The sequence below is a fragment of the Theobroma umbraticum genome, unplaced genomic scaffold (genome assembly GCF_002168275.2).
Source record: "Theobroma umbraticum cultivar Fairchild unplaced genomic scaffold, ASM216827v3 scaffold_204.0, whole genome shotgun sequence".
Lineage (NCBI taxonomy): Eukaryota > Viridiplantae > Streptophyta > Magnoliopsida > Malvales > Malvaceae > Theobroma > Theobroma umbraticum.
In genome coordinates this window covers 4,127,472-4,143,251 of record NW_018397267.1, presented here as the reverse complement: position 1 = coordinate 4,143,251, position 15,780 = coordinate 4,127,472, and the positions used below count along the sequence as shown (strand labels likewise).

Below are 15,780 nucleotides of genomic sequence, written 5' to 3'. Positions count from 1 at the left end.
AAAAAAGGCATAATAACTTAGTAAGTCAGTTGATTGAAATATCTGACTGCTTTGGTCTTTCATTTACAATGCACCGTATGAAATGGCCAAATTTAAAAATGAAACAAGTCCAAAGAAAGAAGAAAATAAGTGCATGCATCAGCGATTGCCTCCTTCCCTCAGCAACTCTTTAAACCCGTCATCTGTGCTCCTTAGCATGTTAGCCAAACCCAATTTAACCCCACTTTGCATGACTTCAATGTGCCTTGGTTTTATCCTCTTCTCTAAACTAAAAGCGAAGAACTGAGGAAACTCCTTCAACTCCTCCAACTCCCCTTTCATCTCCTCGTTGAAGTACTCAAATTTTGGCTTGTAGTTGTTTTCTATGCTGAAAGTGAACAGCCCTGGACACCTCAACACCATACTTGTAGCCTCTTTGGTTGAAAACCCTATACTTTCCAAGAACTTCAGTTTAGGTATCAAGGTATGTTCCACACTAGAAACCAACAATACAGGATCTTGATAGGCCAAAGCCTCCAAATCTTTAAAACCAAGCCTTTGAAGATAGAACAAAGCTGGTTTTAGTTGGTCTCTGACACTTGAAGCAAGCAATCTTGGACACTTATTAATGACCTTCCTATAGTTGTTTTCTGGGACATGAAGGTCTTGGGAGAGGAAACTGAAAACTGGGTTGAGGTCAGTTTTGATGTTAGATGTTAAGATTTTGGGGCACATGCCAAAGATTCTAGGGAAGTCCTTTTGGTGAATGCCTTTGGATTGGAGGAAGGAAATTATGGAATGGATAGAATGGAGGGAAGTGGTGTGAAGAGAAGGGTTAAGAGAGAGTGCTTTACCTGAGTCAATGCCCATGATTTCAAGGCATAAGATTTTCTCTTTGATTTGGAGGGACAGATTTTGATGAGTTGATGAGTAGAGTGGGTGCTTATGGAGGAGACTTTTGGGTTTTGCTGCAGAAAGGCTGTTTGGTTGTTGGGAACTTCCAGGGGAAGATGATGGTTTCTGAGAAGAGATGCGTAGGGAAGATTGCAATGCAGTTGCAGCTGCTGCAGACATGGTCGAGAGACAGAGATGGCTTCCGGAGTTGTGTGTCCAAACACTGATCTTATTGGTGTGATTCGTATGTTATGTGACAATGACACGTGGCTATTGGGTTGAAACTGATTGGCTAGAGCGAGATCTCCTTTGGATGACTTGGGTGGACAATTTCTTGGTTGGAGCCGTCCCACGCTTCCTGCGTGTAATTGCTAATTACACACCCTCCTCTTTAAGCAGCAAATCTTTCTCCTCATTCGTTCCCCTCCCACTGCGATTTAAGGATGTGACAGCACCAATTGACAAACTTGTTTGTTTAAAATTTGTCCACTTACTAGATTGTATTGTATATTCACCATCTCGTTTTTCTGCTTAATTTTTACTCGTAACAAACAGGCTTTTAAAAGGTAGTTAAGCTTAACACAACATATAGAGTGCTTGTGAATTTTATCTGATTTCCTCAATATGATTTGTCACCGCGAGCAAACAAGTTGGCCAATTGTAATTTGTAATGACGGAATTAAAAAGAGTAAAAACGCATTGTTAGGTGCTAAGCAGAGATATACCACTGCAGCACCTACTCAAACTCAAATCCCATCAAGATGGTTGAGAGCCAACTTACAACAAACTCACTCTCTATTAAACAAACCAAAACCCAAAAAGAAATTTTTGTCCTCAAATTTGCATTGCATTTCAGTCCAGGATCAACATTAATGATTTTATAAACCAAAATCAAACTATCAGAAGAATTATTGTAGTCCATTGGCCACTCTTCCTTCCGCAGCTGCTGAACTTACAAATGCATTACGCAAGAAAAATATAACTGCTAAAAGAATGACCGAAGAAAATGCGGAACAAAATAAACTTATTTACTAGAATCAAAAAAAAATTAAAAAAAAAATCAAAAAACTAAGACAACCATCTATTCTGCCACATAACAGCATACACCAATCCCAATGCCTAATAACTATGTTATGTATCTATCATTTATCAACAATACCAACAACCGTCATCTTATTTGCAGTGTCATATCAAATCCCAATCCATGAAATGAAAATCTCACATAAAATTTGTAGCACCAGAGACATTTGTTCTTGATAGCAAAGTTCACAGTCAAACCACTGATCAAGTGAGTAATCATATTAATAATAGTCAGAAGAACCTGCTTAAAGAAGCAAAGAGATAATTTATGCAGAATAGACAGGTAGCTCACTTGAATAACACAAATTACTTTACCATGAAATACGGTTTTAATAAAAATGGAAGTAAGAATGACACAACTTCTGCTGGCAGCAGTTCCAGTGGCAACAACTGAAAAAGCTTCCAAAACGCTCCAACTGTTGAATGCTATTCCATCCTACATGACATTGACATACATGAAGGCTAGAGGGTAGTCATGATTAAATGGCTGCATGCTTAAAGTAAGCCTAAGCTACAGAAGAGCATTTTCTGTCAAGGAGACAATGATATTTGCAGTATAAGATTTGAACGTCTAGACTACTTGTTTTACTGCTTGTTTTATAGACCGAAGCCCAAATGTCTGTTATAACTTATATCACCATGCTTTCTTCAAATTATAAAATCATGACTATGTTGGCATATATCACTTAAAATATTAGAACAGTAAATCAATTATGTTTGGGATTTAGAGCAAGTTACATGTGCTGTTAACAATAGCGAGTATTTAACTTTGCGATGCCAATTAAACTCATAGTGCTAATGCACATCTCTTTCCATTTTTTTGGTTGGAGTTCAAAAGAAGGTTGCCTTTGTCGCTACATTTAACTTCAGGAGATTAAATGCCTAATGCTAGTATATATCTCCATCTTTTCATTTTTTCTAGAACTTTGTTGGGTTTGGCCATGATTAATGAACTTGTTCTGTAATCATAGGCATTAATAACCTAAATTCTGCATTTGTTTCAAAACTTGAGCTCCAAATTACCTATTTCCTTTTGTTGTTATTTAGACAATCAAAAGTTTTTCACTACATCTAGCCTTTCAAATTACATCCCAATTCTCATAAGAGCATTGAGGTATAATCAGATTGATAGTAAGATCCTCCTTTAAAACAATCAATAATATGTAAAGAAATTTATTTCCAGCCAAAAGGAAATGGTCGTAACAGCTCTGTTAACCAACAATTTAATTGCATAAAAAGCTAGCAAACACATAACCAATGCCCCTTTGCAGTAAAAATTTATTCTAGTTTTCCCGAAACTACACCCAAACTAAAATTTGTTCCATACCTAAAAGGATCTCTCGAAAACTTGTTCCAATAAGACAATCCAAATCCACTTAAAACAAGGATTACAAGAAGAAAGATGCCTAAATAGAGGGAGCTACAATCAATCATTTTACACAAGTGACATACTTACTAGCATTGCAGGTGTATTTATGCTTCATGTTTGACTGTCAATGTTGCCCATGACTTTTGTTCATAGAGTGCCGTCGAAGAAGCTTTTTACCAGGAGTTTGGCGATCATCCTGCACAAGGAAATAGCCTATTAGTTCTGGAAATGAGGTTAGTCTAGCAGTGTCAAGCAGATCAGAGGTTCGAGTAGCTGGTAGCAGCTGCTCCCATTATTGTCAAATGATAAGGCATGAATTATAACTACCTAGACATTAAGGGAGTTAGCTCTTTCCCAAAGAGACCAAGTTCAATTACAGAAATTATTAGCCTACATCTGACAATTCCCATCGAGAAGCATGACCACCACTAATTAACTAAAAATAATCCATCATCCAAAATTTTCCACCCTCCTTTGCTTAAGATGTAACAACTGCTAGCATTTGGCTCAATGATAGGAGCATGTATTCCCCTACTCAAGAAGAGGGTTTGATGCCTCTTTTCCCAGATATAATAACTGCCACAACAGTATTAGTTTAAATGAATATGAACTACTAAAATTTTTCACTCTCCTTTGCTAATGTTATGCTAATTGCTACAAAATATTGGTTTAAATGAATAAGAACTAACCAAATAAGGGAGGAGTGAACGTACCACAGCCCACAGGTTAAATCCTTACATTGGCTCATTAAAGCATAATTGTCATATATAAGCAGTAGGTCATAGCTCGTAAGTAAAATTTAGTGGAAGATGGAAACGTTCACAGCCTTGGACTCTTTTCGCAAAGGGCTAGAGCAAGGACACACTGATACAAACAGCAAATAATTCAAAAAAACATGCATGTACAGCAGGGACTAGCTAGACCATCCTCTTCTGATTGTTAAAAAGATACAAGTATTCTAGTAATCAATGAGGGCATTCAACAAGCTGTTCAATCAAGAAAACAAAAGCTAAAGTCCCAGATCCACCACTGTTCAGTATTAAGACAACTAACCTTATGCAATGATGCAGCTGACTCAGACTGTACTGTCTGCACAGGAATATGACCCAGCGATCGCAGGGCATCCAAGGCATCCAAGGTCAGCTGCCATCCACAAAGTGCAACAACATCAGCACTGGTGCTGGAGCCCGAGTTACTACAGCCAGCAGCAGCAACATTTCCATTCACCCAGGGGCAAAACTGGTTGTGATGAATAATTGGATCAAACTCTATAGCTTCTTCATAATTGCTTTCTCCTTTTGGTGGCCCTAAACATCAACTAGTCTTGATAAGGCATCCAGAACAGAGACAGGAAGGAAATAGAAACAGTGAACAACAAACAAATAAACACAACCTTTGAAATTTCAAACAGTTGAATGAAACACATAGATTACAGCATGGGCTTGTGCATTATCAAATCCACATAAACTAAAGTCTGATATGATTAAAATAAGTCAAATAAATGAATGTAATGTCAGTTAGAATTGAACTGGTACACATTTCCATGCAGATATGGCACACTGCTAAATGCTAATTATGTATAGACCAAGCGGTCTATAGAAACAAAAATATAACCCAGATAGATTAAATTAGTTACAGCCTAGAAGACACAAATCTTTATGATCCTGATAATAGATCATTTCTACTGCCTCAGCAGACTGAATGAAAGCAATTTCAAACTAACTTAGAGGGTTACCATTGAAAGCTATAGACAATTTGAAGAAAGATTACACCATATTAAATTCAGTGCAAAACAGACTTCTATCTTTGAAAGTTCCTCAAAAGTTATTTCAAATTATAACATGCGCAAGGTCAAATTCCACGCATGCATCATCATAATATTCTAAATGCAATGTAAGCTATTAGTCCTCAACGTTTACATCAACTAGTAACAGCAAACATAATAACAGATATTTAAATTACCCCCAAAAGAAATGAATGCAAACTGAGTAGTCATTTTATGCATAGAGGTTAGAGTTTGAAAATCTACTAAGAACTAGGTGATGCAACTATTGTTCAAAATTGGAACCAAGAGTTCCTAGTTCTCAAAAGACCCTAAAACCAACCGCATTTCGCATTCAACGCAATTTTTCATTCAATGCAAGAAGTTATTCAGTATAATATACAGGATATCTTTAGATTCGGGTTTCAAGAATCAAGACAATCCGAAATATGCAGGAAAAGAATCAAACTCCCAAAAAACCATGGATAATAGAATAAATTTATGCACAAGTGGCACAAAAACCATGGATAATAGAATAAATTTATGCACAAGTGGCACCAAAGAGGGGAATCTTGCTTTCATTTACATCCAGTTTTCTGATGAACTAGTTTATCATCTTATTTATGTGTTATTTTAGTATGATAAACACATAAAAAAAAAAAAGGCCCAAAACTACCAAAGAACAGTCCTAAAGAGCCTTCAGAAGTAAAATCAACGCTAATCTTACGGCTTGGATCTACCAAGTAAGGAAATAAAATTTACCTATCCCATGCGCAACAGCATAATCTGACTCTGGGTCTGGGTAAGGACAATTGTTTATGGAAGATGATTTTCCAGCATTTGTGACCTCTTTCTTGGGTGTTTCATTACCAGAGTACAGATTAGCATTGCAGGAAAGAGAAGGATGAGCACTGCTATCTGGGACTAACTTGCGGCTTTGGCTTATCTTTTCACCACTTTCAACAGACTCTGCCTTGGCAGAACCATCAACTTTTGAACCACTGTCAGCCCTTCCGAGAGAGCGAGACAGCATTTCTTGGCTGTCACCATGAGGATCCTCCCTATTTATCTCATCAGGAACAACCTCATCCATCAACCCAGGATCTGGAGCAGATTCACCTGTTTGACCCTGATTTTCAGCATCTTCTATTCTGGGTTCTACATCACCAACTACACTATCTGTTCTATGCACAGAGACATCTGCCCCATGGATTTCAGCTTCATGGCTGGCACACATACCAACACTCCCCCCACTAATTCCAAAACTGAGCCCATCCCTTGCCTGAGCTGTCACAGTTTCAGCATTGAATATTTCCTCACCATCATTTGTACTGCTGATGCCCATTTCTCCCGGAACTGCTTCAGCAGCTGGTTGGAAACAAATACTCTGCTGAGCTTGATTACTATAATTCAACTCTGATGTGTCATTCATGTCAAGGTGGCCATATGTACTTGAAGAGGGAAAATGGATATCATCGACATCCCCACGATAATTCTCAACACTTTCCATTGAGTCATCATCTGCACTGTGGCACATAGTATCCATAGCAATGACAGAGGATGCACGTGTTGAGTCTCTAGTTGAAGGTATTCCAATAAATGGCCGTTCCTTGCCTACAGGCAACGACTGCCATCTGCATAGTTTCAAACCATCGAATGGCTAGGACCTGCATCAGATGAGTCTCTTGGATAAGGGAGCAGTAGTATCAAAAATATCTGAATCACGAGCACGTTTTGAAGGCCCAGCAGAATATTGTCTGCCATCAGTGACTTCGTCACCATCACGATCAATGACAGTTCCTTCGACACTATCAGCCTGCTGCACCCGTAACTGTGGCCTGTCAACTGAACTGGCACCTTTTCCAGCTTCGCTTGCGAGAACTAGGACCCCGTGATTCGTAAGAAGCTGCTCGATCACCAACCTCACTACCTGATGGTTGCCCATATAAGATCCTTCCCATGTCTGCATCATTCTATTTCTGGATGTCATAGTTTTACCCAACTTTAAATGAAAGCCCCCAGCCATTGTAAGATTCAAATCAACATCAGTTTTTGCATCATTTTCTTCATCAGTTGTTCCTACTTCATCACGGTCTTCAGTCTGTTCTTTCTCTGGATCATCAGCAGCCAACCACTAATTCCACTGGCAGCACTACTCCACGTGTCAATCCCATTTTTTTGCTTGTATCAGGGATGTCAATGTTGTTGGAGCACACGAGCAGTCGAGGAACACGTTAAAAATCCAATATCCTGACAGCAGCACCACATAAGCTACAATCTACAAAGGTGACCTGAATTCAGATCTAGCTCCATGACTAACACTTATTTTTTCCAGAGTCCTTGGCTGAAGCAGCAAGAGCATTTTTGCTTGGTCAGGATCCTGTGAAAGATGGACCTGGGCTGCCGTAGGGCCAAACGACATCCATTTCTAGCTGATTGAGCAGAATGTTCTTCACAGTCTTGAACATTTAGAGCGCATCTTGGTTCCCATCACAAGCTTATCAGCTTTTGTGACTGCAAAAGGTAAGAGTAAGAACATTGAAACATTGCCCTTTACCAGCAAGAAAAAATTCATTAATATCTTAGCGATATATGACAATGCAGCATCTCTTAGGTTATCAAGTTCTTGATACTCTCTGATCTGGATTCAACTCTGTCATAAAATTCTGCAACTGAGACAGAAGGCGATCAACCTGTGGACCGAGGACACTCGCATATGTTCCATTGCGGATGCAGCTATGACAGGAAGGGACTGAAACTGCAAAAGTCCATCACATCTATCCCTGTATCCTGCAATTAGAGAGACTGAGGTGTTGGAGGGAATTGGACCAAGCTTTCTTGACAGCTGTTTCCTCTCAAGGACAAGCAACTTTGTGCAACATCCAGCTGCTTAGAAAGGCTACACCGCATCCTCAGCTGAGAAAGAAAAATTCCCAAAAAGAAGATAAATCATCTTGAAATGACAAATGGCAAAGAAGAGAGCATAGCATAGTGCATGATAAGCATGTGAAAAATGGTAAAGAAGAAGGAACAACATAGTGTATGATAAGCAACTTACTGCTAGCATAATCACGAAACTGCAACACGCCCCCCCCCCCCCCCCACAACACAAAAAAAAGGAGAACATTATCCGTACATTTAACTTCTGACAAACCACCCACAAATAGTTCGTCCACTTCTACGTTAGAATAAACCAAAACAATTTTTATTGCTATCGACCCATAACAAGAAAGCTATGCAATCATAGTATGAATCAAACAAACACATGTTTTATTCACATTTCCTTAGCTGATCTAAGAAGCGAATAGAGCAGAAGAAGTATTAAGCATCAACCACTTGGAAACATATACAAGACACATACATAAAGCTTCTTGTAATTATTCTTAGCTCAAACTATGTCAAATTAAATGCCATAACCATTCCCAGACAGGCAAAGAACTACAGTTTCTTTTCACAACTAATTTAAAAGAACAAGAAAACATAACTGCTCCAAACTGAGTTCTTTTATCTATTTGTCCATCTACCATGTCATTGTTACTATTTTTCTTATATATCGGTAAGCATGTCTCAAAGCATCTAATATGTAGAAGGACCTAGGTATTTGTGATGTCCATCGAAGCTGTAAACGAGAAAAAGAAATAGTCAAATTACAGCAGCTAACCTTCAGAAGCAGCCAGAGATGGGAGGAAGTAAAATGCAGGCATGCCCACATGTTTCGATGCATTTTATCAACATCTATATTTCCAACCTCTTGAGCACAAGCCAATGAGCTTGCAACCTGCAATTATTTGAAAAGGATCAGTTTGATGCCTTAAGATCGTATTAAGCATATTCTATACACCAAGAAAATGAATGTTTTAGACTTGATGCAACCACTTTTAACTCCAAGGGAATTTAGAAGTTTATATTAATGGTGGGTCCATGATGTCATTGTGATAGGCAATTGTTCATTTGTGATATATATCCGAGATCACATACAAGCAAAGAAACACCACATCAGTTTAATGCAACCATATAAGGAGATCCACAGCAAGGTGTACCTTAGGTTTCCCAACCAATTCATAGGCTTAAATGTAGCCAACGCTAGAGATCCCTCTTTCCATGGTCGGCATGAAGGTCTTGATGATCCAAGAGCAGATCCACCAGCACTAGTACTGAGTAGGTCATGGTGCTTGGGATCCAACAGAGTTGAAGCAGCTGTTGGAATTCTGTCCATGACCAGACCAATCTATACTGCAACATTTGTTGGAACAGCAGGTGAAGATGCCCCAGCAGAACTGATAAGACAAGAAGCATAAATCGTTTTTTTTCTTTTCCAAATTCTTAATGAGCATCATGAAATATCATTATTTCATATAAATGAATAAATTCAAATAGGTTCATACCTCTCATACTGTAGTACAAGTCCTTATATTTCAGTTTCTTTAACTTGAAATAACTTTCCTGCTAATGAAATGACATATTGGCAGACGTGGACCAGTTTCCATCTTTAACCCCCCCCCCCCACCCTCAAAATAACCACAAAGAGGGTAATCTGGGCTTAGCACGTCGACAAAAAACATAGAGTGATGTACAATATCCTATCTAGATCATCAAACCATTATCACTGTGTTCTTCCTTACTCACTCCAACTTGAGCACAATTTTTCTAGCGAATGAACATCATTCATTTCAGATCCTTCTATATTTTGCTCATTTCAGAGGCACAAATTTCAGCTACGGGTCCATCTTAATTCATGTAAGTAGAATCCAGTATTCAACAGAAAAGTGAGAACACGATTTAGTTTCCATTAAGCATGTTAAGTGTCTAGAGAATTATATAATAACCCTGTCTTTGAATGCAAAACTGAGTTAGATTCATTGTTTTAATTTTTTTGCTCTTGTTTTTCAGTTCAAGAGAGTGTGCGCCTGGATCAAACTTAGGATCTCTAGCCAACCCCACCCTCATTACTTGTCCTTCACTTTCCAGCGACAGCCACTTCGCTTTAACTAAATCTCAATCATTTTCCCTTTGCAAACATTAAACTCACTGTACTCCTCTTTTCTCCTCGCTTTTCCCAGCTGCAACACAGCCAAGAAATCTAACCCTAACCGACAGAAACACAGCAAATTGATTGTAATAAAACCCAGCTCCAAGAATAACAGAGATTGGGAAACAAAACCTAATTTGAGATTGAGTTGAAAGATAGTGATAGGAGAGAGTGGAGTTGGTAGGTACCTCGCAGCAGGAGTGGATCTATGGTCCACCAGAGCTAATAACTTTTCTTCATAGCAGCGCTTCCTCCTACCTCTTTGGCCTAAAGAATACTAATAGCAATGTCGACAGAGACCACGACTGAGTCGAACCGAGTAACTAGTTTGACGTTGTCTGCTCATTTTATAGCGAGTATACTTGCCAGGCGCGTGTAAACGAGTAATTAGTTTGCTGTCATGGATATGGGCCGGCTCTTTTTCTCGTATTTGGCCTCCAGCTCTCGCTTCTTTGAGCCTTCAAGTTATAAAGAAATTAGGAAAAAGATTACCAGCGGACTCACTTAATAGTCTCTAATTTTTGTTACTAATTAATTTTACTTTCAAAGCTTATATATTTCTAAGATTTTTGGAGTGGAAACTTGGTCACTTGCCTGTTACAAGGACTTGTCTCCAATTTGCCTTTGTTATATAGGAAGAAAGATATAAACGCAACACGTTTCAATCCCAAACACTATTTTTCTTTTTTCTTTTTCCCATCTTATTTATTCATAAATTCAAGTGATTGGTACAATTAGGTCTCAAAACAGCAGAGCAATAAGGTAAATGAGTTCTTTCTGAATCACAGCATCCAGCAGAGACAAACATAAAGCTGGCATATGTATAGAGTATTTTACACGGTAAAGTTACAGCCATCGGAAACAAGATGAACATTCCTTTGAGTAACCGGTCACTGAGGTTCGCCCAAGAGAACTGACCAATGCGCATTGTGGAAAAGGCCAGTCATCGCGATGGAGCAGAACCAGCAGCAGCTCCTGCAATCATTGTAGGAATATCATGAAAGAAACCCAAAGATAGAAGAGTCAAATTATTGTCACTATTACATGCTAGGAATGAAAAATTTTTGACAACTAAGAAACTGGCTTTCTAATTTCTCACATTTCTTTAATGTAAATAACTAAATTATAATAGAACCTAGAGCATGAGAGCAACCTACGCTGCTACATATAGGAAAGTTGATGTAATTTAGTTTAATTTCACTTGTTCATCATTCCAACAGAATATAACATTTCCAAACTGCTAAATCCTGACATACTATTAAGTCATGCATGTTAAGTTCATATATACACACTTCAAATATTTTCCAAAAGGGTGAAGGCTGAAGGGATCAGATGAAAACACAGCATATTTTCCCAAAATACGGGGAATGAGATTCCACTTAGCTCACACAGGCAACAACTCTTAACTTTCAGTCCTGCTGCTGCCCTAGTATGAATATATGTTCAATTTAAATTCTCCATTGAATTAAAAGCATAGGAGGATAGGTAATTGAAATTTCAAATGCACGCTTAACTAACTAGTATGGTATACTAACCATCCTTTTCTTCCACTTTTCCTTCCTCTGCTGTTTTCCAAACGATATCTTTTAGTCCAGTAGAGAGATTATTGTAGAACTGTAAATTGAAGAAAGCAGAGTGTGAATTCAAGGTCTTACAAAGCCAAGAGGTTAAAAGAAAGGGGAAAACACTCAGGTCAACTTCAAACCATGGAACCCCAAATTGAGATGCTTTTTGCATGACTTTACATGCTAAAATGATCGTGGTTATCAGCAAATTACTAAATGAAACTATCTACTATATTAACACTAAAGAGGCCTAGAATATCTATTAAATAAGGAAGTATATTAACAAGTAAACAACACAGCCGAACTAACATCAGGTCTGATACCTTGTGAAATTCCAGGGTATCTCCACCAGACTTTCGAAGTTCAACCATGCAAAGCGAAGGAGCCACCTGAAAAATCTGAAAAAGGAAAGAGGCACGGCCGGGGGGGTTATGGACCAGATCATCAATAACCATGTCCAAACAACTTTTAGTGAAGCAAAACGGAAATTATACTCAAAAGATAAAGACTGAAAGAGAGGTACCTCCGTTGTAACAGCCAAATGACCCTTACGTCCAGTTTTTTCTCCTAGAAGCTTCATCTGAGATGCGCAAAAAAGAAGAGAGGATTCATCAGAAATGAGAAAATAATTTAACATTTGATTACTGATTTGTAGTCAAAGTTCTAAAGAGATTATATATCATCTCAATTTAAGTACATATTAATCTTTCTATTTCAGCCAACAAGCCTCAGAGACATGGAAATATTCAAGTGCTTAATGCAGATATCCAATACTCCAGTTCTATTAGCAAGAACTTGATACCAAAACAACCTTTACCAAATGAAGTTGGTAAACAAGCATCAATCAAAATTTAATCTAGTGCAATCAAATATAGACCACAGCTTCATTGAACAGGTGATAAAGTAATTAACGAATAATAAAATATCATGATAAGTAAGCATGAAAAATGGAAAGTTTTTTCACATAAACAATAAAAGCAAATTCATCCATCTAAATTTCTTAAGAAGATCAAAAGCAGTCACAACACAAACAAGAGGTTAAACCTTGTAGTTGTTTTTCTTCACATCAAAACCCAAGGGCATTGCAGCTTCCTCTATTTTTGAGATTATCTCATTAGCAGGACATTTGGAAGCAAATCTTGTTTCCCGTTTAACAAGTCCCTGTAATAAAAGGAAATTGCATCCACCTTATCTTTCAAGGTTATGTATTTCGAGTAAGATAACAAACAATATCCAAGAGGTACCCATGCTTGGTCAAACTATGCAATAACAACATAACATGTCCCATCAGATTTAACAGATAGTCTAAACCTTTTTTTTAAGTTAATATTCAACCAGGCTGCATTCTCAAGAACTAAATTTTCAATTGCAGCAAAAAGGGACCAGTAAATAATGGAACACATGAATTATCTATTGCATGCTTTAAAATGGTTAAAATAATTTATGGGCTAACTCCTTAGTTCAAGAAGATTATCTGAGTGATATCTTTCTGTGACTTTGCAACCAAAGGGCTTCCACTTCATTGGATGAATCAAATTGTCATATTCTCAAGGGTTCTTTATTTATTTTGTGTTTAATATATTACAACTAAGTAAGATATAATTGGTTAACATACCATTTGCTTCTCGAACAGACTACTGAGGTTGAGACCCTGAGACGTAGAGATAAGTTCAAATGCATTCATAGTAGCAGGTACCCTAGGCCCTTCTTCTCGCCGTTCAACAACAAGGTTTTGAGTATCCTGTTACAAAATCATGTAGAAAGACTCATCTCATTGCATCGACACCACAAAACTACATTCCATATGTGAAAAACACAACTCTTACCCCTGATTCATTGAAAATGACGTCCACATCATCAAGACTAACATCAGCTTGCTCAAACCTAGGTGGAATATATCCTTTCTTAAACCACTCATTCTCAATAATCTCAGGAATTGTTATCCTCTGGTATAATCACAAGTATTAAAGAGTGAAAACTATATCCAAAAACAACTTAAAGAAAACATCAAGGACAGCAACCTTTGGGACAAAATTAATTCAAAAATACCACCAGAAAAACAAAAAACTTTGTACCAGGGAGAAAGAAAGAAACCATGGATGAAGGGGAAGAGACAAGAACTTACTGTCAATGGATTAGGGTCTAGGATTCTCTTGATTAATTTCTTTGCACTTGAGGAGAACCATGGAGGACAATTAAAGTCAGCTTTAAATATCTGCAAACAGGAAAATCCTTCAGAGAAAGCATTTTAAACATAGAAGAAACAACTAAAACTTAATTGCAAGTTAATTCATCAGCAGCATGACAGCATTGCTGTATGCAGATACAAATATGACTGGTTCTGTTTTTCTGTCTTATTTGTGTGCACGTGTACTTTTCTTATTTATATCCCCAATGTATTGTCCTACCTGGCTATGAGTTATAGCTACTTTAATGCCAAAAGCGATAATTTCCCAAGCCAACAACCACTAATAACAAAGGCATTTAATATTTTAATTTATTCTTTAAAACAACGATACTGATTGAGGAAATGGCAACTGGCTAACAATAAAATCCAAACCAATATTTATCAGGAATAAATTCTGTCCAGAATATGACACCATTTCATTCTTTGATAGATTTATGTCAATGATGACTTAATAACACATTTATCAAGCAAAATTGTTTACTTTTGAAGTAAAAGGAAAAAGAACTTTGAGAGACAAAAAAAAAGAACAAGCACCTTTTTATATAGAGTCATCAAATTGGAGTCCTCAAAAGGCAAGTAACCAGCCATCAAGACAAAGAGGATCACACCACAAGACCAAAGATCTGCCTTAGCTCCATCATAGCCTTTATTGTTGATCACCTAAAAAGTGAGAGCACAAAAACAATAAAGAAAAGGTAATGGATCATTAAGAAAAGGAATTGTGTTTGCAATAAAAGCAGATATACCTCTGGTGCAACATAATTTGGTGTTCCACACGTTGTGTGAAGTAACCCATCCTCCTATATCAAAAGGACAGCATAATCAGTTTTGAATTGTTTTATCAGTATATTACAAAAAGCAGCATGATAAAAAGCCATCCAGGAAGGAAAACCAAATAAAATGTGCTCCTAGGGTCTGCCATCTTCTTTTGCTACCCACAAAATTCAAGTGTCCAAGCAAGACTAAAACCGCGCACGTGCAAAGTGGGCACCATGTCATCCTTCACTGAAGTGAAAAAGTAAAGTGATGGTACAAGACAACACAGAGCACGCAGCCACAGAAGTAATCCATAATGAATATAAGATCTTGGGGAAATATTATAGTAAGATATTAAGACAGCACACTCACTCGAACTTGCTGAGGTAAAGCACTCAAACCAAAATCTGAAATTTTAAGAACTCCATTAGCATCCAGCAGCAAATTCTCTGGCTGTAAATTACAAAACACAGCCATGATATATCAAAGAAATTTACATATTTAACTGTTATAGGAAAAGGATTAATGAACACAAAATATATCCCACACCTTCAGGTCTCGATGGTAAACACCTCTGCTATGGCAGTAATCTACAGCATTAATAAGCTGCTGAAAATACTTTCTAGCTTCATCTTCCTTTAACCGCCCTCTGCTAGCCTGGCTCACGAACAAAACCAGGACAAACGCCAGAGTAATAACAGTTATCAAACACTGATGAACAACTGCGATTTGATTCTTCATAGCACTTATACTTTGCCAAAAGTAAAACACAAAGCTTTTACAACTGCTATCTTACAATTTTGTCAAAAAGTTCACCACCAGTCACGAATTCCAAAACAATGTATATTTTCGTCTTGCTAGCCATCACCTACACCAAGAATATTGCTAAAAGTTACCAAGAAGCATAGACATACCATACTAATATTGGTTATAAAGCCAAGTGGAGTCCTTTTCTGACAAAATGCCAGCTAGATTCCAAAGGGAACAACTACAAGATACAAGGACGAATTCATGGAGATTAACAAAATAACTAGATTAAGATATACAAGAGAAACTTCATGCCAAACCTCATACATATGGATGACATTTGGGTGTCTAATTAGTTTCATTGTTGAAATTTCGCGTTTAATCTGCAAAGGAGAAAGAGAATAAATACAA

The 15,780-nt window shown here is 37.6% G+C and overlaps 3 protein-coding genes across 3 annotated transcripts in view; all 3 read right to left on the bottom strand.

Moving 5' to 3' along the window:
- Positions 1-17: 17 nt before the first annotated feature.
- LOC110424566 (Mitochondrial transcription termination factor family protein) lies at positions 18-4,405 on the bottom strand. The gene is made up of 3 exons (XM_021439159.2): positions 4,376-4,405; positions 3,410-3,518; positions 18-2,389 (listed from the first exon to the last, which is right to left on the bottom strand). Exon 3 carries the CDS (start codon positions 1,051-1,053, stop codon positions 139-141), a length of 915 nt encoding a protein of 304 aa, XP_021294834.1. The 5' UTR covers positions 1,054-2,389; positions 3,410-3,518; positions 4,376-4,405; the 3' UTR covers positions 18-138.
- On the bottom strand, positions 3,410-10,349 carry LOC110424380 (IAP-like protein 1; the record flags this gene model as incomplete). The annotated part of the gene is given in 23 exon segments (XM_089784894.1): positions 3,410-3,518; positions 4,376-4,629; positions 5,847-6,686; positions 6,689-6,780; positions 6,782-6,943; positions 6,945-7,059; positions 7,062-7,208; positions 7,211-7,240; positions 7,243-7,365; positions 7,368-7,405; positions 7,407-7,458; positions 7,461-7,502; positions 7,505-7,635; positions 7,682-7,712; positions 7,715-7,735; positions 7,738-7,788; positions 7,791-7,886; positions 7,889-8,000; positions 8,746-8,862; positions 9,269-9,321; positions 9,324-9,361; positions 10,302-10,322; positions 10,324-10,349. Coding segments are annotated over 23 exon segments (2,664 nt in total), but the record flags the coding sequence as incomplete, so codon positions are not given.
- A 423-nt stretch (positions 10,350-10,772) lies between these two features.
- The window catches only part of CIPK23 (CBL-interacting protein kinase 23), a 6,861-nt gene continuing 1,853 nt past the window's right edge, over positions 10,773-15,780 (bottom strand). Inside the window, exons 2-15 of the mRNA XM_021439158.2 lie at positions 15,690-15,752; positions 15,419-15,490; positions 15,172-15,279; positions 14,995-15,075; positions 14,613-14,666; positions 14,401-14,526; positions 13,804-13,893; positions 13,505-13,624; positions 13,294-13,419; positions 12,723-12,839; positions 12,202-12,258; positions 12,002-12,076; positions 11,649-11,727; positions 10,773-11,088 (exon numbers count right to left, since the gene is read on the bottom strand). Of these exons, the coding sequence (XP_021294833.1) occupies positions 11,057-11,088; positions 11,649-11,727; positions 12,002-12,076; positions 12,202-12,258; positions 12,723-12,839; positions 13,294-13,419; positions 13,505-13,624; positions 13,804-13,893; positions 14,401-14,526; positions 14,613-14,666; positions 14,995-15,075; positions 15,172-15,279; positions 15,419-15,490; positions 15,690-15,752 (1,200 nt within the window). The 3' untranslated portion in view covers positions 10,773-11,056. The remainder of the gene's footprint in view (positions 11,089-11,648; positions 11,728-12,001; positions 12,077-12,201; positions 12,259-12,722; positions 12,840-13,293; positions 13,420-13,504; positions 13,625-13,803; positions 13,894-14,400; positions 14,527-14,612; positions 14,667-14,994; positions 15,076-15,171; positions 15,280-15,418; positions 15,491-15,689; positions 15,753-15,780) is intronic.